The sequence below is a fragment of the Scyliorhinus torazame genome, chromosome 1, assembly GCF_047496885.1.
Source record: "Scyliorhinus torazame isolate Kashiwa2021f chromosome 1, sScyTor2.1, whole genome shotgun sequence".
Lineage (NCBI taxonomy): Eukaryota > Metazoa > Chordata > Chondrichthyes > Carcharhiniformes > Scyliorhinidae > Scyliorhinus > Scyliorhinus torazame.
Genome location: NC_092707.1, coordinates 134845419 through 134869938, shown reverse-complemented (window position 1 = coordinate 134869938; position 24520 = coordinate 134845419). Strand labels below are relative to the sequence as shown.

The 24520-nt window shown below is 52.6% G+C and overlaps 1 protein-coding gene across 1 annotated transcript in view; it reads right to left on the bottom strand.

Annotated features, from left to right (window-relative positions):
- Positions 1 to 24520, bottom strand: part of LOC140417302 (receptor-type tyrosine-protein phosphatase U-like) — a 1277635-nt gene that overhangs the window by 269965 nt on the left and 983150 nt on the right. Inside the window, exon 21 of the mRNA XM_072501194.1 lies at positions 19797 to 19833. Coding sequence (XP_072357295.1) covers positions 19797 to 19833 — 37 coding nt within the window. The remainder of the gene's footprint in view (positions 1 to 19796; positions 19834 to 24520) is intronic.

Sequence of the window (24520 nt, the reverse complement as noted above, 5' to 3'; positions counted from 1 at the left end):
CCTAAAAAAGAAACATGCTCCAGACGGCAGCCATTTCATGCATGACGCCATGAGCGTCACGACGTGTCTAGGTGTGGCAACATGCATCAGATCAAAAAATGCCTTGCATATGGAAAAACCGAAATGTCACAAGCTTAACCACTATGCATCTCAGTGTAGATCGGGGACAAGTTGGCAGCAGTTTAAAAAGCTTAGTTCAGTGAACAAAGGAAGAACTGTGCAGGAATTAAGCATTAGAAAGAAGCGTGAAACATGCGATCAAACCTGATTTTGTGAGGGCCACGAAGAATCCAGCATGAGTTTTAAGGATACAAAGTAATAACATTTATTTACAATAACATATATATGTATAACAGCAGCAGCAACTTCCCTTGTTGCACACTCCTTCCTGCTGGTTCCAAACTGGCCAGCTTTATTTATACTTGGAGTTTACTAATGGTTTCTCCGCCCCCCTCATTAGGGAAGCTCATACTCCCACAGGATTGTGGGATTGTCATTAGTCCCCAGCCAATGGTAAGCAGGCAGGTTATAACATCCCTCCCCCACAAAGTCCAAGGAATCCACCGAAGACCCTGGCGAAGGAGGGCGTCGGACTCGTTTTGCCGCAGGCCGGACACCATTTGCACGCAGCGCTGGATCAGGCGGCGTGTAACGAGACGGAGACCGGCGCTTCCGTGATGAACGGCGTAACGGTTGTACATCCACGGCTCGTGGACCCGAAGATTCCCCCTCTGATGCGACCTGTGTCTCCATCTCGGAGTCAGAGTCTGCTGCCTCCATCATGTCAGCGTCTCTATCTCCATTCGGTTCTGTAACGACCTGCACAGGCTTTGAGTGAGGCACCAGTGGAAGATTGTGAGGACTACCTTCCCTTGTCTCTGGTCTCTGCGGCTGTAGAAATGAGCTCCGGGGGTGGGGAATCTTTTGAGGGGATAGTCTTCTGGACCGAACGTGGTCTACATGTTTGCGCTGGAGACGACCCTGGGCTTGCACCTGGTAAGATATAGGGCCCGTTTGGCGAAAGATTACGCCAGGAACCCACTGGGCACCACCAGCAAAATTCCGAACGAACACTGGGTCATCGGGCGCAAACTGCCGAATCGGCCGATGCCCAGAAAATCCCTGTCCCTGCCGTTCTTGTGTGCGGCGTACTTTTGCGCCAATGTCCGGGAAAACCATACTAAGGCGGGTGCGAAGTCTCCGGCCCATTAGGAGTTCTGCGGGAGCTACCCCAGTCACCGCATGGGGGGTGGTCCTATAAGTAAACAAAAAGCGAGCCAGTCTCATGTCCATTGATCCGGAGGACTGCTTCTTTAGGCCTCTTTTGAATGTCTGCACTGCGCGCTCTGTCAACCCATTTGAAGCCGGGTGGTAAGGGGCAGTGCGGATATGGCGTATGCCATTCATCTTCATGAACCTCGCAAACTCCTCACTCGTGAATGGAGTGCCGTTATCCATGACCAGCACCTCGGGGAGGCCATGCGTACTAAAAGACAAACGCATCTTTTCAATTGTTGCGCAGGACGTTGTCCCCTGCATCTTATGCACCTTGAGCCATTTAGACTGGGCGTCGATTAATAAAAGGAACATGGATCCTTGAAAAGGGCCTGCGAAATCTGCATGCAAGCGTGTCCAAGGCCGCCCTGGCCATTCCCAGTGATGTAGGGGCGCAGCCGGCGGAAGCTTCTGATGCTCCTGGCAAATGGAGCAGTTTTGGGCCACCTTCTCAATGTCGGTGTCGAGGCCTGGCCACCAGACATAACTCCGGGCCAACATTTTCATTTTGGTCACACCTGGATGCCCATTGTGCAAGTCTCTTAGTATCAGCTCCTGGCCTTTTTCCGGGACAATCACATGCGTCCCCCACAAGAGGATGCCGTCTTCCACGCTGAATTCTGACAGCTTGGAGGAAAATGCCCGCAACTCGCCTGGGAGCTGTCTATGCTGCCCACCATACAGGACTATGTGCTGAACCTTTGACAGGACTGGCTCAGTCTGGGTCCACTCACGGATCTGTGATGCCGTGACAGGCAAGGTGTCCATAAAATCTAGGGTTGCAACCACCTCATCGGTCGTGGGGGTCGACATGGGGCAGGTCGATAAAGGCAATTGGCTCAGTGCGTCGGCATTTGCTATCTGCGTTCCTGGTTTGTGCTCCAGAGAATACTTGTAGGCAGAAAGCAACAAAGCCCAGCGCTGGATCCGTGCGGAAGCAATGGGAGGTATTGGCTTATCCTCTCTGAAAAGTCCCAGCAGAGGCTGATGATCAGCCACGATAGTGAAATGGCGGCCATACACGTACTGGTGAAAGCGTTTCACCGCAAAAACCACTGCCAGGCCGTCCTTCTCGATCTGCGCGTACTTTTTCTCCGCTGCAGTCAATGTGCGGGAGGTGAAAGCAATCGGTCGCTCGGCCCCGTTCTCCGTCTTGTGGGACAGGACAGCCCCAATACCATACGGGGATGCATCACATGTGGCGAGCAAAGGCTTTCCAGGATCATAGTGGGTTAGTCACCCAGACGACGACAATTGTTGCTTTACCTGCCGGAAAGTGGTTTCTTGCGGCTGACCCCAAACCCAGGTGTGATTTTTCTCCCCGGGGCAAACCGGTGGTTATCACAAATTGGGACGCAGACCGATGCTCCCACTGCTCCCACATGCCGCCTCCACTGGCCCCAAACTCTCAAGGCCGCCACCACCGCGGGAGCGGCAGAGGCGCAGTTACCAATGCCCCCAGACTGGTGCCCTTACAAGGAGCCGGCTCCATACGCACCCACGCCGACCCCTCCCCCACCACCCACTTCCTGATCAAGGCTATGTTAGCCACCCAGTAATAATTGCTAAAATTTGGCAGCGTGAGCCAGCCCTCTCACCAACTCCGCTCGAGCATTACCTTCCTTACCCGCGGGGTCTTGCCCGCTCAGACGAAGCCCGTGATCACTCTGTTGACACGCTTAAAAAAGGACCGCGGAATAAAAATGGGGAGACATTGAAAGACAAATAGGAACCTCGGGAGGACCGTCATTTTCACCGTTTGTACCCTCCCGGCCAGCGACAACGGGAGCACGTCCCATCTCCGGAAATCGTCCTTCATTTGGTCCACTGTCCGGGCCAGATTCAATTTATGCAGCCGGTCCCATTCCTGCGCCACTTGGATGCCCAGGTACCTGAAACTACCCCCTACTGACCTAAACGGCAGCTCCCCCAATCGCCCCTCCTGTCCCCTCGCCTGAACCACAAACATCTCACTCTTATCCATGTTTAGCTTATACCCCGAAAACCGGCCGAATTCCCCTAAAATCTTCATGATTTCCTCCATCCCCTTTGCCAGTGCAAACAACAGTGGGGAGAGGGGGCATCCCTGTCTCGTCCCCCATTGCAGTCTAAAATAGTCCGAAGTTGTCCTGTTCGTCCTCACACTTGCCACCGGAGCCTGGTACAGCAACCTGACCCAGTCAATAAAGCCCCGCCCAAATCCGAACCGTCCCAGTACCTCCCACAGATAGTCCCATTCTACCCGATCAAAAGCTTTTTCTGCATCCATTGCGATCACTACCTCAACCTCCCTACATTCCGGGGGCATCATGATCACATTTAACAGCCTTCTTACATTGGCCACAAACTACCTGCCCTTAACAAACCCCGTCTGGTCCTCCCCAATAACATCCGGAACACAATCCTCAATCCTGGAGGACATGATTTTGGCCAGCAACTTGGCAACCACATTCAGCAGGGAGATTGGCCTGTAGGACCCACACTGCTCCGGATTCTTGGCCCGCTTAAGAATCAGTGAAATCATTGCCGGTGACATCGTCGGGGGCAGCACCCCTCTTTCCCTTGCCTCATTGAACATCCTCAACAACACTGGCCCCAGTATCCCCGAGAACTTTTTTTTTAACAAACAATTTTATTGAGATATTTTTTGACATTGTAAACAGTTACAGATTACAGAAATATGCAAACATCAATAGAAAACCAACATTTCAACCAAACCATAATGCACATACCCGCTCCTCTCCCACCTACACTCCCCGCCTGTTTATCCTTCCTACTCTACCCTAATCTCCCCCCCCCCCGCTACGCTCACTCTCCCGCGAAGAAGTCGATGAATGGTTGCCACCTTCGGGCGAACCCCAATTCAGATCCCCTCAAGGCGAACTTGATTTTTGTCCATACCCAGAAAACTTGATATGTCCGAAAGCCATAGTCCGGTCTTCGGGGGTCTTGAGTGCTTCCATGCCAACAGTATTCGCCGCCGGCCTATCAGGGAAGCAAAGGCCAGAACATTGGCCTCTTTCTCCCCCTGGACTCCCGGGTCCTCCAAAACCCCGAAAATTGCCACCTCTAGACTCATCACCACCCTTGTTCTCAGCACCCGGGTCATGACATCCGCAAATCCCTCCCAGTACCCCCGAAGCCTATGGCATGCCCAAAACATGTGGACGTGGTTCGCTGGTCCTCCCGCGCATCTAGCGCACTTGTCCTCTACCCCAAAGAATTTGCTCATCCGAGCCACCGTTATGTGAGCCCGGTGAACAACCTTAAACTGAATCAGGCCGAGCCTGGCACACGTTGCGGTTCAGTTTACCCTACTCAGGGCTTATGCCCATACCCCATCCTCCATCTCCCCGCCAAGTTCCTCATCCCATTTGAGTTTCAGCTCTTCCGTCTGGGGCTCGTCCCCCTTCATGAGAACCTTGTAAATATCCGAGACTCTACCCTCTCCTCCTTCTCCTCCAGAGACTATTCTGTCCTGAATCCCTATTGGCGGGAGGCATGGGAAGGATGGGACCTGTCTGCGTGCAAAGTCCCACACCTGTAAGTACCTAAAGTCATTTCCTCTTTCCAGCCCAGCTTTCTCCTCCAAATCCCTCAAACTCACAAAATTCCCCTCCAGGAACATATCTCCCACCCTCCTCACCCCCGCCCGCCGCCATGCTCGAAACCCTCCATCCATGTTCCCGGGGGCGCATCGATGGTTATCACAAATTGGAGCCCAGACCGATGCCCCCACCAGCCCTGCATGCTTTCTCCACTGGCCCCAAATCCGCAGGGCCGCCCCCACTACCGGGCTGGTGGAGTACCTGGGCGGCACAAGCGGTAGGGGAGCCGTGACCAGGGCTGCCAAACTGGTGCCCCTGCACGAAGCCGCCTCCACCCGCTCCCAGATAGACCCCGTACCCACCGTCCACTTCCTTATCATGGCTATGTTAGCCGCCCAGTAGTAGTTGATCAGGCTCGGCAATGCCAGTCCCCCCTCGCTGCAGCTCCTTTCAAGCATCGCCTTCCTCACCCGCGGGGATTTTCCCGCCCAGACAAAGCTCATGATGATTTTGCCAGCCCTTTTGAAGAAGGACGATGGGATAAAGATCGGGAGGTACTGGAAGATGAACAGGAATCTCGGGAGGATTGTCATCTTTACCGTCTGCACCCTCCCCGCAAGTGACAGCGGGAGTGCATCCCATCTCCGAAACTCCCTCTGCATTTGTTCCAACACTCTAGTCAAATTTAACTTATGTAACCTGCCCCAGTCTCGTGCCACCTGTATCCCCAAGTACCGAAAACTTTCCCCAACCAGCCTAAATGGCAGCTCCTTCAGTCTATTCTCCTGGCCCCTTGCCTGCACTACAAACATCTCACTCTTGGCCATATTTAATTTGTACCCTGAGAACCGGCCGAACTTCCTCACTGTTTCCAGTATATTTTCCATCCCGGCGAGTGGGTCCGACACGTACAGGAGCAGGTCATCTGCATAGAGAGAGACCCTGTGTTCCACTCCCGCCCCCCCCCCCCCCGCCCCCCCCCCCCCCTAGTCATTCCCTTCCACCCCTTTGCAGCTCTCAGAGCAATCGCTAACGGTTCTATGGCCAGCGCGAACAGCAATGGGGAGAGTCGTATCCCTGTCTGGTCCCGCGATGTAGCCTGAAACAATCTGACATTATCCTGTTCGACCTGACGCTAGCTTTTGGGGCCTGGGACAATAGTCTGACCCAATTAACCAGTCGCTCCCTGAACCCGAACCGTCCGAGTACTTCCCACAAATAGCCCCACTCCACCTGGTCGAAGGCCTTCTCAGCGTCCATTGCCACCACCACCTCCACCTCCTTGCCCGTCGGGGGCATCATGATCACATTAAGCAATCTTCTCAAGTTAGCTATCAGCTGCCTGCCTTTCACAAACCCTGTCTGATCGGCCCCAATCACCTCCGGTACGCAGTCCTCCATTCTAACCGCCAGGACCTTGGCCAGGAGCTTGGCATCTACATTGATCATGGAGATCGGCCTGTATGACTCGCAGGATTCCGGGTCCTTGTCCCGCTTCAATATCAGCGAGATGGTGGCCTGCGACATCGGCGGCGGCAGGGTCCCTCTGTCCTTCGCTTCATTAAAAACCCTAGTCAGGACCGGTCCCACTATTTCCGAGAACTTCTTATAAAACTCTACTGGGTATCCATCTGGCCCCGGGGCTTTTCCCGACTGCATGGCCTTTAGGCCTCCCAGTACCTCCTCCGCTCTAATCGGGGCCCCCAGCGCATCCACTTGGCCCCCACCTACTTTTGGGAAGGTTAGTCCGTCCAGGAACCGTTTCATCTCCTCCGGCTCCTCCGGGGGTTCTGAAGTGTAGAGCTTACTATAAAAGTCCCAAAACACCTTATTCAGTCCTGACAGGTCCTCCACTCTGCTCCACTCACCGTCCACCACCCTACTTATTTCCCTGGCCGCCTCCCTCTTCCTGAGTTGCTGCGCTAGCAATCTACTGGCCTCCTCCCCATGCTCATACACCACACCCCTTGCATTCCTAAGCTGTTCCACGACTGTGATGAACGGTTACTGTAATACTGTACCCTTGTCATTATGTAAGGTTATGTCCCTTTAAGAACGGGCTTGGACCCCTGGGGGACTCCGGCTCCGGCTCCGCCCATCTGGGAGCCGTATATAAGGGGAGCCGTATATAAGGGGCCGCCTTGTGGGCGGCACCACTGTTAGCACACGTCTCGGCACCAGACTAGTTCTTAGCTTATTAAAGCCTTCTTTACCGTTTACACTCTAAGCATCGTTACTGAGGGTACCACAATTTAATAAGCTAAACTACATCAGGATGGACGAAGGCCTAAAACCAGAGAAACTCAACCTGGAAGCACGGACGCCGGAGGCAAAGGAAATTTGAAAATATTGGCTCCGATGCTTCGAGGCCTACCTGGACTCCTCAGAGACTCCCATCCTGGGGCCACGCAAGCTGCACCTACTCCACGCCCGGGTGAGTCACAGAATCTCCGCCACGCTCGAAAAGGCGACGACTTATGAAGAGGCGGTCGAGCTACTCCGCAAGTGGTTCGTCAAACTCATCAACGAGGTACATGCCGGCACCTGCTCTCTACCTGCCGGCAGCGCTCGGGAGAATCGCTAGATGAATTCGTCAAAAAACTCATTGCGCTTGCCAGGGACTGTGACCACCAGGATGTGACGGGGAAGTCCATATGAACCTGCACATCAGAGATGCTTTCATGTCCGGCATCCGCTCGACCTACATCCGGCAGCGGCTGCTCGAAAACGGGGCAAAAGACCTCCAGGACACGCTAACGCTCGCCTCCGCGCTGGAGGTGGCCCGACATAATTTGGGTACGTACCCTGCGGACTCTGCGAGCCCCCCTCGGACTTCCTCAGACTCAGCCAAGTTATGGGCCTGCTCCGTGTGGCGACCCGCTCATCCTGGGGGCACACCGTGCTACTTCTGCGGGCAGCGCCAGCACCCATGCCCACGCTGCCCAGCCCGCTCCGCGATCTGCAGCGACTGCGGGAAAAGGGGTCATTTTGTGAGGGTCTGCCTGGCCAGGCCCAGGGGCCAAAAGAACAAAGAACAGCCGGCCCGAAAATCAGGCTCTCAGGCCCGCAGGCCTCGCAATACGGCTGCGCACCGACCCGACACGCCTCCTTCTGACATGTCATCAGCCTCGTGTGAATCATGGGAGCGGCCATCTTGTCGGTGGCCATCTTCTCGACCCGACAAGTGCAACCGACGGCGGCGGCCATTTTACGAGACCGACTCGGCTGAGGACTTGGACTACCCGCGAGTGGGAGCGATCACCCTCGACCAAACTCGGCCGAAACAGCTGCAAAACTCGATGATGAAGGTCCAAGTCAACGGGCGTGACACGGCATGCCTCTTCGACTCCGGGAGCACGGAGAGCTTTATCCATCCAGAAACAGTAAGGCGCTGCTTGTTGCGCACCCATCCCGCATCCCAAACCATAGCACTCGCATCCGGGTCCCACTTGGTACAAATCAAGGGGTACTGTATCGCGGATCTCTCGATCCAGGGCGCCGAGTACACCCGTTTCAAATTTTATATCCTCCCCCACCTCTGCGCCCCCCTGCTGCTCGGACTGGATTTCCAGTGCAGCCACCGAAGCCTCACACTGAAGTTCGGCGGTATGCAGCCTTGCGACACTGAAAGTCGTACTCCCCTCGTTATTTGCGAACCTCACTCCCGACTGTAAGCCCGTCGCCACCAGGAGCCGGCGGTATAGTGCCCAAGACATGACTTTTATCAAGTCAGAGGTCCAGCGTTTACTGGGAGAGGGGGTCATCGAGGCTAGCAGCAGCCCTTGGAGAGCACAAGTGGTGGTAGTCCGGTCCGGGGATAAGAAACGGATGGTCATGGATTATAGCCAGACCATAAACCGCTTCACGCAGCTTGATGCGTACCCCCTTCCTCGCATCGCGGAAATGGTAAATCGGATCGCCCAATACCGAGTATTTTCCACGGTCGACCTAAAATCCGCCTACCACCAGCTCCCCATCCGACCAAAAGACCGCCCCTATACTGCCTTCGAAGCAGCCGGCCGGCTCTTCCACTTCCTCAGGGTCCCCTTCGGCGTCACAAATGGGGTCTCCGTCTGTCAAAGGGCGATGGACCAAATGGTGGACCAGTACGTTTTGCGGGCTACATACCCGTACTTGGACAATGTCACCATCTGCGGCCATGACCAGCAGGACCATGACGCAAACCTCGAAGAGTTCCTCCAGACCGCCCAAACCCTTAACCTCACCTATAATGAGGAAAAATGCGTTTTCCACACAACCTGGCTAGCCATCTTCGGCTATGTCATGGAAAACGGGGTCCTAGGTCCCGACCCTGACCGCATGCGCCCCATAAAGGAACTTCCCCTTCCCCGCAGCCTCAAGGCCCTCAAACGGTGATTGGGGCTCTTCTACTATGCCCAGTGGGTCCCCAAATATGCGGACAAAGCCCGCCCACTCATAAAGACCACCATATCTCCCCCCTCGGCTGAAGCTCGATTGGCCTTCAACCGCATCAAGGCCGATATCATCAAGGCCGCTATGCGTGCGGTGGACGAAGCTATCCCCTTCCAGGTAGAGAGCGATGCGTCAGACATCGCCCTGGCTGCTACCCTCAATCAGGCAGGCAGACCAGTAGCGTTCTTCTCCCGGACCCTCACCGCCTCCGAGGTTCAATACTCTGCAGTCGAGAAGGAGGCACAAGCCATTGTGGAGGCTGTACGGCACTGGAGACACTACCTAGCTGGTAGGAGGTTCACCCTCGTCACCGACCAACGGTCGGTCGCCTATATGTTCGATAACACGCAACGGGGCAAAATAAAAAAACGATAACATTTTGAGGTTGAGGATCGAACTCTCCACCTACATGTATGATATCAAGTATCGTCCAGGGGAGCTCAATGAGCCCCCAGATGCCCTGTCCCGCGGCACGTGCGCCAACACGCAGGATGACCACCTGCAAGCCATCCACAATGACCTCTGCCACCCGGGGGTTACCCGACTCATCCACTTTATCAAGCCCCGCAACCTACCTTACTCAACCAAGGAGGTCAAGGCCATGATCAGGGCCTGCCAGATCTGTGCGGAGTGCAAACCCCACTTCTACCGGCCAGTCAAGGCTCAGCTCGTGAAGGCCTCGGGCCCTTTGAGCGACTGAGCGTGGACTTCCAGGGGCCCCTCCCGTCCACCAATCATAATGCCTAATTCCCCATCGTTATCGATGAGTTCTCCCGCTTCCCATTCACCATTCCCTGCCCCAACATGACCTCAGCCACTGTGATTAAGGCACTGCACAGCATCTTCACCCTGTTCGGTTTCCCCGCTTATATCCACAGCGACCGGGGTACATCGTTCATGAGCGATGAACCGCGTCAGTATCTGCTCAGCAAAGGCATCGCCTCGAGCAGAACGACCAGTTATAACCCGCGGGGAAACGGGCAGGTGGAGAGGGAGAACGCAACAGTGTGGAAGGCTGTCCTTCTGGCCCTACGGTCGAGAACTCTCCCAACTACCCGCTGGCAGGAGGTCCTGCCCGATGCCCTACACTCCATTAGGTCGCTCCTCTGCACGGCCACGAATGAGACCCCTCACAACCGATTGTCTTCCCCGGAAGTCTACCTCCGGGGTCTCGCTTCCACCTTGGCTGACGGTTCCGGGACCTGTTCTTCTCCTGAGGCACACGAGGAGCCAGAAAACGGACTCCCTGGTCGAGCAGGTCCGATTACTCCACGCCAACCCCAGTTACGCCGACATTGAGTACCCCGACAGCAGGCAAGAAACGGTTTCCCTCCGGGACCTGGCACCCGCTGGATCCCCCATTACGGATGCCCCTTCCCGCACCACTCCCCTGCAGGACCCGGCACCGCCTACAACACCCCCCCTCCCAGCCCCACTCCCCATTGGTGAGCACCTACCGGGCGTGCCCCCTAGCGCTCGGCGCCGGCACCGCCACCCCTGGCCCCACCTATTCGCATTCCCCTACCCTGACCCGGACAAAGGCTCTGACCGCCTTGCCCCCGGACGTACCCTCAACCAAGACGTCCGTGTCCGCCGCACCACCACCCGAGCTGAGGAGGTCGATAAGGACGATCCGGCCTCCGAGACGAATGGACTTATGATGGCACTTCACCCCCGCCGGACTCTTTTTTAAACAGGGGGCATGCCCCACCGACCTGCAGGTCAACCATTTATACTTAATAGATAATAGGTATAATAATAGGGGGTAATAGATATAGGACAGAGGTCAGAGGTAGGTTCTTTACGCAAAGAGTAGTGAGGCCGTGGAATGCCCTACCTGCTACAGTAGTGAACTCGCCAACATTGAGGGCATTTAAAAGTTTATTGGATAAACATATGGATGATAATGGCATAGTGTAGGTTCTTGTGACGCTTCTTGGAGGGGCTGAATTTCCCAATGGCGGACGGAGAGTGAGTAGAAGGGCTGGGGGCCACAATTGGGCTGGAAGAGATAATGGAGGGCTTGAAGGCCATGCAGGTGGGTAAGGCCCCGGGTCCGGACTGGTACCCAGCGGAGTTCTATAAAAAGTTCTCGGGCGCCGGAGGGATGAGTCACTGGGCTAGCAGATTGGCTAGTCAAGGGAGGCAGGTGGGGGGGAGAATACAGCCAGTAGATGGCAGGGGTGGGGTTATTGGGAGATATTGCTAGTGGGGGGGGGGGGGGGGGGGGGAGCTATTCTGCTGACGTGGGAGGGGTCTGACGTAGGTAATGGAGAGGAGGTCGGGGGTGGAGGCGGCCAAGAGGCGAGCCAAGAGCGGAGCGGCGCATGGGCCGGGGGCGGGCCCAAGAAAGGTTATGGCTGACCGGCGTGGGTGGGTGGGGGGAGGGGGGGGGGGGGGGTGCCCCCCAACCAGGCTGATCACCTGGAATGTCAGAGGACTAAATGGGCCAGTCAAAAAGGCACTTGTATTCGCACACTTGTGGGCTCTGTAGGCGGACGTAATTATGTTGCAGGAGACACATTCGAATGTGTCGGACCAGACTAGGCTAAGGAAGGGCTGGATCAGCCAGGTCTTCCACTCGGGCTTGGATTCTAAGTCCGGGGGTAGCAATTATGATCAATAAGCGGGTTCAATTTGAGGCGGAGGGCGTAATCGCAGATGGCGGGGGCAGATTCCTTATGGTAAGGGGCAAGGTGGAGGGGAGGAGAGTGGTGCTGGTGGACATAAATACTCCGAACTGGGACGACGCTGACTTTATTAAAAGAGTGCTGGGGAAGATCCCAGACCTAGACTCATGTAAGTTGATGATGGGGGGGGGGACTTTAATACGGTCCTCGACCCGGTGCTAGACCGGTCATGTTGCAGAACAGGTAGGCCCCCAGCAATGGCAAGGGAGCTGAAAGGGTTCATGGAGCAAATGGGGGCAGTGGACCCATGGAGAGCCAGACAGCGGACGGGAAGGAGCTACTCGTTCTACTCGCATGTTCATAAAGTATACTCTAGGATTGATTTCTTTATTTTGAGCAGGGACTGTATGGGGGAGGTAAAGAATACGGAATACTCGGTAATCGCTATCTCGGACCATGCCCCACATGGGTTACATAGAACATAGAACATAGAACAATACAGCGCAGTACAGGCCCTTCGGCCCACGATGTTGCACTGAAACAAAAGCCATGCAACAAAGGCTCCGACCTGTACAGCCTGCTGTAAAAATCTCTAAACGCCTTATTCACCCCTACCGAATCACCTACCAGGTTCCCCTCACCGTCCTTTACTTTCCCTATCTCCCTAGCTGCTTCCCTCTGCCTCACCTGCTGAGCAAGCATTCTGCTGGCCTTCTCCCCGTGTTTATAAATCGCCCCCCTCGCACCTTGCTCAGCTGCTCCACTGCCCTCCCTGTGATCAGCAAGCTAAACTCCACCTGCAGCCTCCACCATTCCCTCAGGAGCCCTGCCACTGGGGTCTCCGCATACCTCCTTTCGATCTGTAATATATCCTTTACCAGTCTGTCCGTCTCTGCCCTGTCAAACTTCTCCCTATGAGCCCGGATCGAGATCAGCTCCCCCTTTACCAGCGCCTTCAGTGCTTCCCAAACAACCGCTGCCGAAGTTTCCCCGTGTCATTGATCTGGAGGTAGTTCTGAATGCATTTCCTCAGCTGCTCGCACACCCCTTCATCCGCCAAAAGTCCCACATCTAACCTCCAGTGCGGGCGCTGATTACTGTCTTTACTAACCTGCAGGTCAACCCAGTGCGGTGCATGGTCTGAGATTGTGATTGCCAAATACCCCGTGTCTGCTACCCCAGCCAGAAAGACCCTGCTCAAAATAAAGAAATCAATCTGGGAGTACACTTGATGCACGTGTGAGCAGAAGGAGAACTCCTTCGCCCTCGGCTGCCCAAACCCCAATGGATCAACCCCCCAGCCCCCATCAGCTCCATGAACCCTATTAGTTCCTTTGCCATTGCTGGCACCCTGCCCGTTTTCGAGCTTGACCGGTCTAAGCCTGGGTCCACAACTGTATTGAAGTCCCCTCCCATGACCAACCTGTGCGAGTCCAAGTCCGGTATCTTCCCCAGCATCCTCTTTATAAACTCCATATCTTCCCAATTTGGTGCATATGCATTCACTAATACCAGCTGCCCCCCCTCTAGCTTTCCACTGACCATAATGTACCGACCTCCCACGTCCAAGAATATTCTACCCGCCTCAAACACCACCCGCTTGTTGATCAGGATCGGAACCCCCCTAGTCTTTGAATCTAGTCCCGAATGAAACAACTGGCTGACCCAGCCGTTCCTCAGTCTAACCTGGTCCGTTACCTTAAGGTGCGTCTCCTGCAACATCAGCACCTTCAATCCCCTAAGATGCGCAAACACACATGCCCTTTTGACTGGCCCATTTAACCCTCGAACATTCCAGGTGATCAGCCTAGTTGGGAGGCTCATTGCCCACCCCCCCTCCGCCGATCAGTCATCCCCTTTTTTAGACCCGCCATCAGCCTGTGATCCGCGCCTCCACCGGTCCATCCCCAGGCAGCCCCCGCCCCCGACCTCCTCTCTGACCTGAGCCCAAGTCCCTCCCTCGCCAGCAGAGCATTCCCCCCTTCTCCCCGACCCCAGCAACAACACCCTGTAACCCAATCCCTTTACTAAACCAAACATATGTACACCCCCCAGCTAGCTTGGCGGCCCCCATCCCCGGTGCCAGATAGTCTGCCACCCATTGTTCCCTCCCCACCCTGCTCATGCAAACAAACTCCAACATCAAACAATCCCCACACAATTGCCCAACCGAAAAACACCAAGATCAAAACTATCACACCTCCATCCCCCGACAGTGCAAATGAAAACCTAAACTCACCCAGCTCTACTGCTGGTTCCAAGCAAAACGAGAAACTTTTTACAAAAACAGAGAAACAAAACAGAGAAAACAGAAACATGAATGTTGCAGCCAAGTTCAAAAGTTCTCAGTCCTTCATCAGCCCTTTCTTTCTTGCAAAGTCCAACGCATCCTCAGGCGACTCAAAGTAAAACTGCTGATCTTCATGCGTGACCCAGAGACAAGCTGGGTATAACAGTCCAAACTTCACCTTTTTCTTGAAAAGGATTGCCCTGGTCTGGTTGAAGCCTACCCTCCTCCTGACCATCTCCACACTCAGGTCTTGGTAAACCCGCAGGATGCTACTGTTCCACTTATAGCTCCGTGTCTGCTTGGCCCACTGCAGAATAGGCTCCTTATCCGAGAACCTGTGGAATCTCACCACCATAGCCTTCGGGGGATCTCCCATTCGCGGCTTCTTCGCAGGTGCGCTGTGAGCCCTATCTACCTCCAAGGGCCGGGAGAATGCCCCATCCCCCAGCAGCTTCTCAAACATGCCTGCGATGTATGCCCCAGCGTCCGTTCCTTCGGACCCCTCCGGGAGCCCGACGATTCTTAGGTTCTGCCGGCGGGACCTATTCACTAGATCCTCCACCTTCTCCAGAAACTTCTTTTGCTGATCCCTCTGCATCCCCCCTCCAGCTCCACCGCAGTCTGATGCTCCTCCTGCTCAGCCAGTGCCTTCTCCACCTTCTGGATCGCCCGATCCTGGGCATCCAACCTGAGCTCCAGCCGCTCAATCAATGCTTTTATCGGGTCCAAGCAGTCCCATTTCTGCACAGCAAAGCCCTCCTTGATGACTTGCATCAGCTGCTCCATAGACTGGTGGGTCGACAAGCCAGAGGTTCGCCCCTCCGCCATGCTGTCCCCTGTTGCAACTACAGCCCAAGTCTTCTCTGTCTTCTTATTTCTGCCCTTACGAGCACTTCTAGTCCTTTTCTAAAGTGCACTGAAGTGGGATTTTGTCGAGAATTGCCACTGACATCCGTTCTACAATTCAAGTCCGTTAAAAGATCAGGAGAAATGGTCCAAAAGTCCGACCAGAGCAGGAGCCACCAAATGTGCGACTTACTCCTTCATAGCCACCACTGGAAGTCCCCGGAGACTGTTTTTCATTGGAATCGCTCATGTTCCACACGGTGCTAGCCCATTAACAGTTCCACGATTGATCCGGGACCGGCGCCAAATTTGCTATCACAGAAGTCCACCGATTATGTCCCGGTGACAACACTTAGTCTCAGTCAGGACGGCACTGTGTGGCCCAGTGGTTAGCACTGCTGCCTCACAGCGGTGAGGACCTGTGTTCGATCCTGGCACCGGTTCACTGTGCATGTGGAGTTTGCACACTTCTTCCCATGTCTGCGTGGAACGCACCCCTACAACCCAAAGGCTAGGTGTATTGACCATGCTAAATTGCCCCTTAATTGGTATTCTTTAAAAAAACCACTTAAGTCTGGATTCTCCAGGTTTCTGGCGCAGCACGTCATCGGGATTCTCCATTTCACCGCCTGGTCAATGGGGTTTCCCTTTGTGGACCAGTCGCGCGTTGGGAAACTCCCGGGCTGCCAGCAAAATGGGGAATCCCGATGGTGGAGAATTCAGCCCTAAGTATTGATGCTGGCACAGGATCCGTGGAGCTCCACAACGGCAAAACCGCCGCCGCACTTGGACCGATTCAGCGACTGTTGAGTGGCTACATGAGGGGTTGTCGGCGAGCATCCAGCATCTGCAGGCGCAGTTGGAGGAGTCCATCCGCTTGCAGCAGCAGGAAGTGGTGCCAGACATGCGTGCCACCCAGGCCAACACCGCACGGGTAGAGTCCACGGTGGAGGCATTGGGGGCGAGGTTTGCGGCTATGGGTCAGCATGTCCAAGGTCTGGGGCATTCTGTGCAGGCGCTGGCCGAGGTCCAGGACAGGGTTACCGTCTCACACGCAGCCATATGCGAGAGCCACCTGATGCTCCTCCTGCCGACATGGCGCAGACACAGAGGGAGGTGGCCCAGTCCCAGAGGGAGATGGCGCAGTCACTGGCTGATGTGGCACAGACCCAGAAGGTGGTGGCACAGCCAATGGGTGATGTGACACAGTCCCAGACAGCGATGATCCCTGTGGTCCATGGCCGCCAGCATGCAGACCCTGGCCGAGACAAGGACAGGCCTCCAGGACTGGCAATGCCAGGTAGCGGTGCAACCTCAGGAGATAGTTCCGCTCGTACCCCCGTCCATGGGGTAGCCCGGGGACATCGGGCACCCCAAGGGAGCAGGGGTGATGGGGCCCCTGCCGGTAAATCCTGCAGGGGTGGTGCCGGAACATCATAGCAACTTGGACTCCACCCTCCAACCCCTGACTCATATGGTGGGCAGCAGGCACCCAGCAGTAGCCGGGCCCAGAAGACAGCTGCCAACGGGGACCTAGGTCGCAGGGCGGGAATCATAGCAAGCCGCCTCCACCCTGACGTACCATCTGGTGATCCACCTAGATGTAGCGTTAGGGCCAATAAGGACAGAAAGTTAGATGCCAGTTAAGCTGGCATGGGTACAGGGCACAGTTTAGTTATAGGGACTAAGGCACGTATGTGTAAATAGTTATGTACATTAAACGCCTGTTAACACTGTTACAACCTTCTTCCGAACCTGATATATTATTACTGGGCGGCGAATGTGGAGAAGGGACGGAGCTGGGTCAGAGGGGTTGACTCTCAATGGGTCAGAATAGAGGAGAGTTTTTGTAGAGGTTCATGATTGAAGGAGCTAGCAACAGTGCCGTTCCCGTTGGCCCCGGGGAGATACTCATGGAGTCCGGTAGTAATAGCTTCGTTGAGAATTTGGAAGCAGTTTTGCCAGCACTTCGGGTTGGGGGCAGAGTCAAGGGAAATGCCGATACGGGGGAACCATAAATTTGAGCCAGGGAAGTGGGATGGAAATTTTAGGAGAAGGGGGGAAAAAGGAATTAGGGCACTAAAAGATTTGTTTCTTGGGGGTCGGTTTTCAGGATTGAAGGAGCTGGGAGCGAAGTATGGGCTGGAACATTTAGATACATGTAGATTTGAGACTTTGCTAGAAAGGAGATAAAGAGCTTCCCAGTAAAGCTGGCTTCCACATTGCTGGAGGAGGTGCTGACGACAGGGGGACTAGAGAAGTGGTTAGTATCGACGGTTTACGGGGCTATTTTGGAAGAGGGGAAGGTGCCGCTGGAAGGGATCAAGGCAAAGTGGGAAGAAAAGTTGGGAGAGGATATGGAGGAGGGGTTCTGGTGTGAGGTGCTCCGGAGGGTGTGCGCCTCCAACTTGTGTGCAAGGTTGGGGCTGATACAGCTGAAGGTGGTGTATAGAACACACCTTACAAGGGCGAGGATGAGCTGGCTCTTTGAGGGGTAGATGTGTGTGAACGTTGTGGGGGAGGCCCCGCAAACCACGTTCATATGTTTTGGTCCTGTCCAAAGCTGGAGGATCACTGGAAGGAGGTTTTTAGGGCAATCTCTAAAGTGGTGCACGTGAAACTGAACCCGACCCACGGGAGGCCATATATGGGGTGTCGGACCAGCCGGGGTTGGAAACGAGTTTGGAAGCAGATGTTGTAGCCTTCGCCTCATTGATCGCCCGAAGGCGAATCCTGTTATGGTGGAGATCAACCTCTGCACCCTGTGCCCTGGCGTGGTGGGGGGACCTGCTGGAATTCTTGACTCTTGAGAAGGTCAAATTTGAACTGAGGGGAAGGATGGAGGGGTTCTACAATTCACGGGCTTTACTCATTATGCACTTTTGAGAATTGGGTTAGATCGAACTTTAGGCGGGAGGGGGGTGGCGGGAATGTATGTGTTAATGGTGACTATGGGTGATTCCTCATTCTTTTTTGTTATTTGTTTATGTTAACATGCTTGCAAATGTTTGGGGCTTTGGTGGAAGGATGGGATCGTTGTTATTGATATGGGGATTGACATTGCATTCGTTACTGATTGTTGTCTATTGTTGGGTGTAAATTTGGGAGAAAATGTGAAAAAAATATTTTTTTAAAACACTGGTACAACCTGCCTCATAGAACATACAGTGCAGAAGGAGGCCATTCGACCCATCGAATCTGCACCGACCCACTTAAGCCCTCACTTCCACCCTATCCCCGTAACCCAATAACCCCTCCTAACCTTTTTGGCCACTAAGGGCAATTTATCATGGCCAATCCACCTAACCTGCATGTCTTTGGACTGTGGGAGGAAACCCACGCAGACATGGGGAGAACATGGAGACTCCGCACAGACAGTGGCCCAGCGGGGAATCAAACCTGGGACCCAGCACTGTGAAGCCACAGTGCTATCCACTTGTGCTACCGTGCTGCCTCCGTGCTCTGTCAGATGGGTGTGAGGGGTGAGTTGGTCTGGGCTGACCAGAGAGGGGGTGAGGGGGTGTGGAATGGGCAAATGTTATGGATGGGGGGACTGGGCTCCCCCCTCCACCCACCGCACCACCCCCCGCCCCCCGACTGTCCCCATCACCGTCACCCAAGGGATCCTATGGGACCGTGTGGCGGAATGGCTAGCTCACATGCAGGGATCACCCAGGTGGACGGTGCAAAGTGCTATCGTGAGAAGGAGTCAGACGATACAAAGCATCAGAGCTCATCGCAGAGTGGGTTGCCATCATCTTCCATCCCCATGGACCAGACCCAGAGTTGCTGCCAACCCAGGGCCTGCACGCTGCAGTCGGCAGGTATGTGTGCAGGGGGTTGCAGGCCGGTGTGGGGGTGGGATTTAATGTCTGTGCCCCTGACCAGTTTCCGATTGGTGAACCGGAGACGATCAGAGCATCCCTTGCGCGTCGGCCCTGGTGCACATGTCGTGCGGCCTCCCATGTCAGCCTGTGCCCCATGTCTTGTCCATCCTCACCCTCACCCACATTCTCCTCGTCAGACGAGGCCTGGCGTTCATCCTCCTCCTCCAGCATGTCGCCCCTCTGCATTTCAATGTTGTGGAGGACACAGCAGACCGCCACGATCCGGGCAACTCTCTCAGCATCATACTGGTGGGCCCCTCCAGAGCCGTCCAGGCCCCTGAACCGTATCTTCAGGAAACCGAAGCACCATTCGATCACGCCCCTGGTCACAGCCAACCTCCTTCCCCCCCACCCCCAGCCACCGTCACACTTCTCTCTCAATGATGTCTCTGTGCTAGCAATAATATCATTCTCCGATGTGTTAATCAATGACATCAGTTCATCAACCTTACCTGAAAGACTCCTTGCATTAAAATAAATGCCATCCAGGCTTGCCATATTCCCTTGTGCCTTAACATGTCTCTCTTGCATTGCCTTCCAGACATGCTGAACTTCCTTATCATTTTTCTAAAGCTCTTGCCACTTTTATAATTTGAAACAAACCTGATAAAATAGCAAGAGGAAGCATCTGGTGAAGGTGCAACTGTTCCAACCAGTGCTTCATCTGAACATTGCGACCTTGGCGACTATTGGAAGGAGCATTAGCTAATAAATTGGAAGCAGTAATTGGTACAGGCATACCAAATTCCACTTTTGTGTAATCTAATGCATTAGTGAACATGAAAATCAGCCTCCTCTGCACACAAACTCACAATTAAGCAGCACATTGTTTTAATAACAATGTTCAAACGTTCTGTCATTCTGCACAAGAGTTATGCAGACTTACCTGGTGTTGCAATGAAGTGGCTTGTTTCGTGATAGCCCTGTAGAGGTCAACAGAGAAACTGCATTAATAAAAATACACTGCATATATTTCAGAACAACTGCATGCACAGGTCCAAATAATGCAACTAAAACTCTGTCAAAGACAGAAGGCCTGCTTGCTTAATCCAATGTTTATCAATTGACATGATGCCTGGAGGTGAGGACATAGATGGCACTTTCAGGAAAACATCGCATCGATTCCACTCAGAATCGATGGGCTTCGATTAAAGGAAATGATATGGACAGTTGCTACCATTTCTATGAGAGTGCCTCAATTAACAGGCTCCAGTTGCATTAAGTTTCTCCTTGCAGTACCTATACCAATACTGAAAAGGCCACAACATTTCAACATTTCTCCAAATCTCAGTGGCCAAAAATAGTCATTACACAATGACTCAACGTAACTAGAAGTAACTGGCAAAGAATTTTAATTAATTCACTTATAGTTGGGCAAAGTACAGCTGTGTATCCAATCATTAAATTGGATGGCAGCTAAGTCTGCAAAAGAAATTTCATCCTGGGACGGGAACAATGAAAGGAATTTTGGGGAATTCCTGGGTGGAAGAGGGTGAGAGAGAGCAAATTTAATCAGGTATGACTCAATCTCCCATGAGTACGGGCAGCACGGTAGCCTTGTGGATAGCACAATTGCTTCACAGCTCCAGGGTCCCAGGTTCGATTCCGGCTTGGGTCACTGTCTGTGCGGAGTCTGCACATCCTCCCCGTGTGTGCGTGGGTTTCCTCCGGGTGCTCCGGTTTCCTCCCACAGTCCAAAGATGTGCAGGTTAGGTGGATTGGCCATGATAAATTGCCCTTAGTGTCCAAAATTGCCAGTAGTGTTGGATGGGGTTACTGGGTTATGGGGATAGGGTAGAGGTGTGGACCTCGGATAGGGTGCTCTTTCCAAGAGCCGGTGCAGACTCGATGGGCCGAATGGCCTCCTTCTGCACTGTAAATTCTATGAAATCTATGAGTATATGAAATTAACAAGTTCAATTAATATTTTGGAAGATCTCTACTTAAATTCGCTGAAATATATATTTTTACCTAAGTTGAAGTGGATTAACAGTGTTATGGGCCAGGGTTTAGAGAACACAAAGTGTATCAAGGGAGTTCACCTGACCCACAACTTTTAATAGATTGTGGTATGGGGAGCACACAGTCCACTCTATAGGTGTGATGCAAACAGAAATCTACAGCACTTTTAAATTAAAACAATGTTATTTATGAAACCAGTTAACACTTGAAAACCCACAGTAAACATCTTAACAACTATCAACACCAATAAATCCCCAAAGAATACAGTACTCGATGACTAACCCTTAATAAATTCCCAAACAACATCCGGAAATAAAAGACTCTTTTTAACACAAAGATCAGGTTTAAATTCTCCAATGAGAGCAGTCATCCCTTTGAAATCACCTAAATGAACACTCCTTAGCTTGTAGAGAAATTAAATGAAAATCGCTTATTGTCACAAGTAGGCTTCAAATGAAGTTACTGTGAAAAGCCCCTAGTCGCCACATTCCGGCGCCTGTTTGGGGAGGCTGTTACGGGAATTGAACCGTGCTGCTGGCCTGCCTTGGTCTGCTTTCAAAGCCAGTGATTTAGCCCTGTGCTAAACAGCCCCCCCCCATGCACATCTGCTGGCTTTCACTGCAGCTGTTTCTGAAAACAAAACTAGAAACTCACACTGTAGCAGTCTGCTCAAGAACGAAAGTAAAGCAGACAGACAGTCCAGCTCCACCCACTCTCTGACATTAGCACAGCTCTCTAATAAATACCCATTTCTTAAAGGTACACCCAGTACAGCTAATCAATAAGCCCCCATTTCTTAAAAGGTACTCTCACATGACAACAGCCTTTCCTGTTAGTGAGGATACCTTAATTTTGGTCCTTTCTACGCACACAGCATACAGATATCAGACATGTGTACATCCGTGAACCAAAGTAGTTAAGTTTTCATTTAAATAAAGTATTTTTTGGAACTTTTTATAAATGTATCTTTTTTTACTGTTTATGCTCTGTGCACTCTGAAGCAAAAAGTGAAGTTAAAAAAGATCTATTGTTTTGATCTGTTTCCAATGTTAAATTCACATTTACAAAACATCTTCAAAGTCATTCCAGCTCTGCACAGGGACGACACTGAGTAAGGGTTGAAGATGAAGGTTAGTTGCAGTTTGGAACTTTAGCCTCATTATGGGGCTAAAGAATTTTAATGGAGATTTCTGTAATGAAATAGTCAACTGTTTGATTTCGATAGGCTTTGAGCTTTTTGCTGTGGAGGACTTCGGAGGACAACCCCATTCAGTTCAAGAACAAAGACCAACACTTGATCTGGAGTGTACTGACAAACCAAGGAATGCTACTCCCCATCACTTTTCATTTTGTGCCAGCTCTTACAACAATTATAGCAACAAATGTAAGATCACGCTGGAGGAATATGGGGGGGGAAAGTCAATCGACCCAACAAGCCCCGTCTATCCACTTGGTCCAAGGATTCTTTCAATAGTATATTGTACTCTTGACATTTTTCACCATATTTTCTACCAAGGTGCTCTAGTATCAAGTGCAGTTTTGGTTACTTTCTGCCAGAAAATATTCTAATGGTACAAGATAAGAAAAACTGATTCAGGGTGTCACCTCATGGCATAATATCAACCTGAAAAGTTTTTCTTTAAAAAGGGTGTACTTTATTGTGGGGATCGGGGGGGGGGCATGAGAATAAGATTATGGGTGTGATCGAACGGAAATGAAACATAGTCCCCTGTTGAGCGCGTTTAGCCAGGTGTCTCCTAGCGCTCGTAGCACCGAGAAAGACCCCGCTATCTAATGGGATTGGGTTTTTTGGGGTCTCAGCGAGGAACGCTCCGCTGAGGCCACAATTAGTCTCACTTAATTCCACTCAGCAGTGCAGGAAGAGATCAGGGGCCATTTTCAAATGGATCTCGGGATCCCCTAACACCACCCCTTGAACACCCCCACCTCCTCCCCCCTAAACATACCAACTCACCGATATGGACATCATTGAGCCCTCCTACACCTCACCTAATAAGTGCAGGGCACCCCCAGGCCCAATCCCTGGCATGGGCAAAATGCTACTTGGGCACGTTGGGCACTGCCAGTGCCCAGATAGGATTGCCCATGTGCCAAACTGTCAGGACTAGGGTTCCCAAGTGGCATCAGGGGTACCAGGGTACCACCCTGCCCAGAGGCCAGCCACCCAGGAGCCCCCGATCCCTTCAATGGGGACTTCAATGTTCACCACCAGCACCACTACTGAACGGGCTGGCCGAGTCCTAAAGGACATAACTGCTAGACTGGGTCTGCAACAGGTGGGGAGGGAACAAACAAGAGGGAAACAGAAAATACTGGACAATCTCAGCAGATCTGAAAGTATCTGTTGAGAGAAAATGAAGCTAACATTTGAGTCTGGATGACTCTTTTTCAAAGAGGGAAAAACATACTAGACCTCATCCTCACCAACCAGTCTGCTGCAGATGTATCTGTTCATGACAGTATCAGTGGGAGTGACCACTACACAGTCCTTGTGGAGACAAAGTCCCATCGTAATATCGAGTATACCATCAATCGTGTTGTGTGGCACTACCACCGTGCTAAATGGGATAGATTCAGAATAGATCTAGCAAGTCAAGACTGAGCATCCATGAGGCACAATGGGTCATCAGCAGCAGCAGAATTATATTCAGCCACAATCTATAACCTCATGGTCTGGCATATCCCCCACTCTACCATTACCACCAAACCAGGGTATCGACCCTGATTCAATGAAGAGTGCAGGAAGGGCAGCACGGTGGCACAGTGGGTAGCACTGCTCCTCACGGTGTCAAGGATACGGGTTCGATCCCGGCCCCGTGTCCATGGGGAGTTTGCTCATTCTCCCCGTGTCTGCGTGGGTCTTACCCAACAACTCAAAGATATGCAGGGGAGGTGGATTAGCCACGTTAAATTGTCCGTTAATTTTAAAAAAGTTAAAAAGAGAGTGGGCAGAAAATTGGCAAAATTAACTTTAAAAAAAATGATGAGTGCAGGAGAGCATGCCAGGGGCAGCACCAGGCACACCGAAACATGAGATGTCAACCTGGTGAAGCTACAACACAGGACTACTTGTGTGCCAAACAACATAAGCAGCAAGTGATAGATAGAGCTAACTGATCCCACAACCAATGGATCAGATCTAAGTTCTGCAGTCCTGCTAAATCTAGTCGTGAATGGTGGTGGACAATTCAACAACTCACTGGAGGACGCTCCACAAATATTCTCATCCTCAATGATCAATGATCGAAGAGCCCAGCACATCTGTGCAAAAATCAATAATCTTCAGCCAGAAGTGCCGAGTGGATCATCCATCTTGGTCTCTTCTAGAGGCCCCCAGCATCATGATGCCAATTTTAGACCAATTTGATTCACATGATATGAAGGAAGGGCTTAAGGCACTGGACACTGCAAAGGCTATGGGTCCTGACAATATTCTGTCAATAGTACTGAAGTCTTGTGCTCCAGAACCTGCCTCTCTCCTAGCCAAGCTGTTCCAGTACAGCTGCAACACTGGCATCAACCCAGCAATGTGGCAAATTGTCCAGGTGCGTCCTGTACACAAAAAGCAGGACAAATCCAAACTGGACAATTAATGCCCTATCAGTCTACTCCCAATCATCAGTAAAG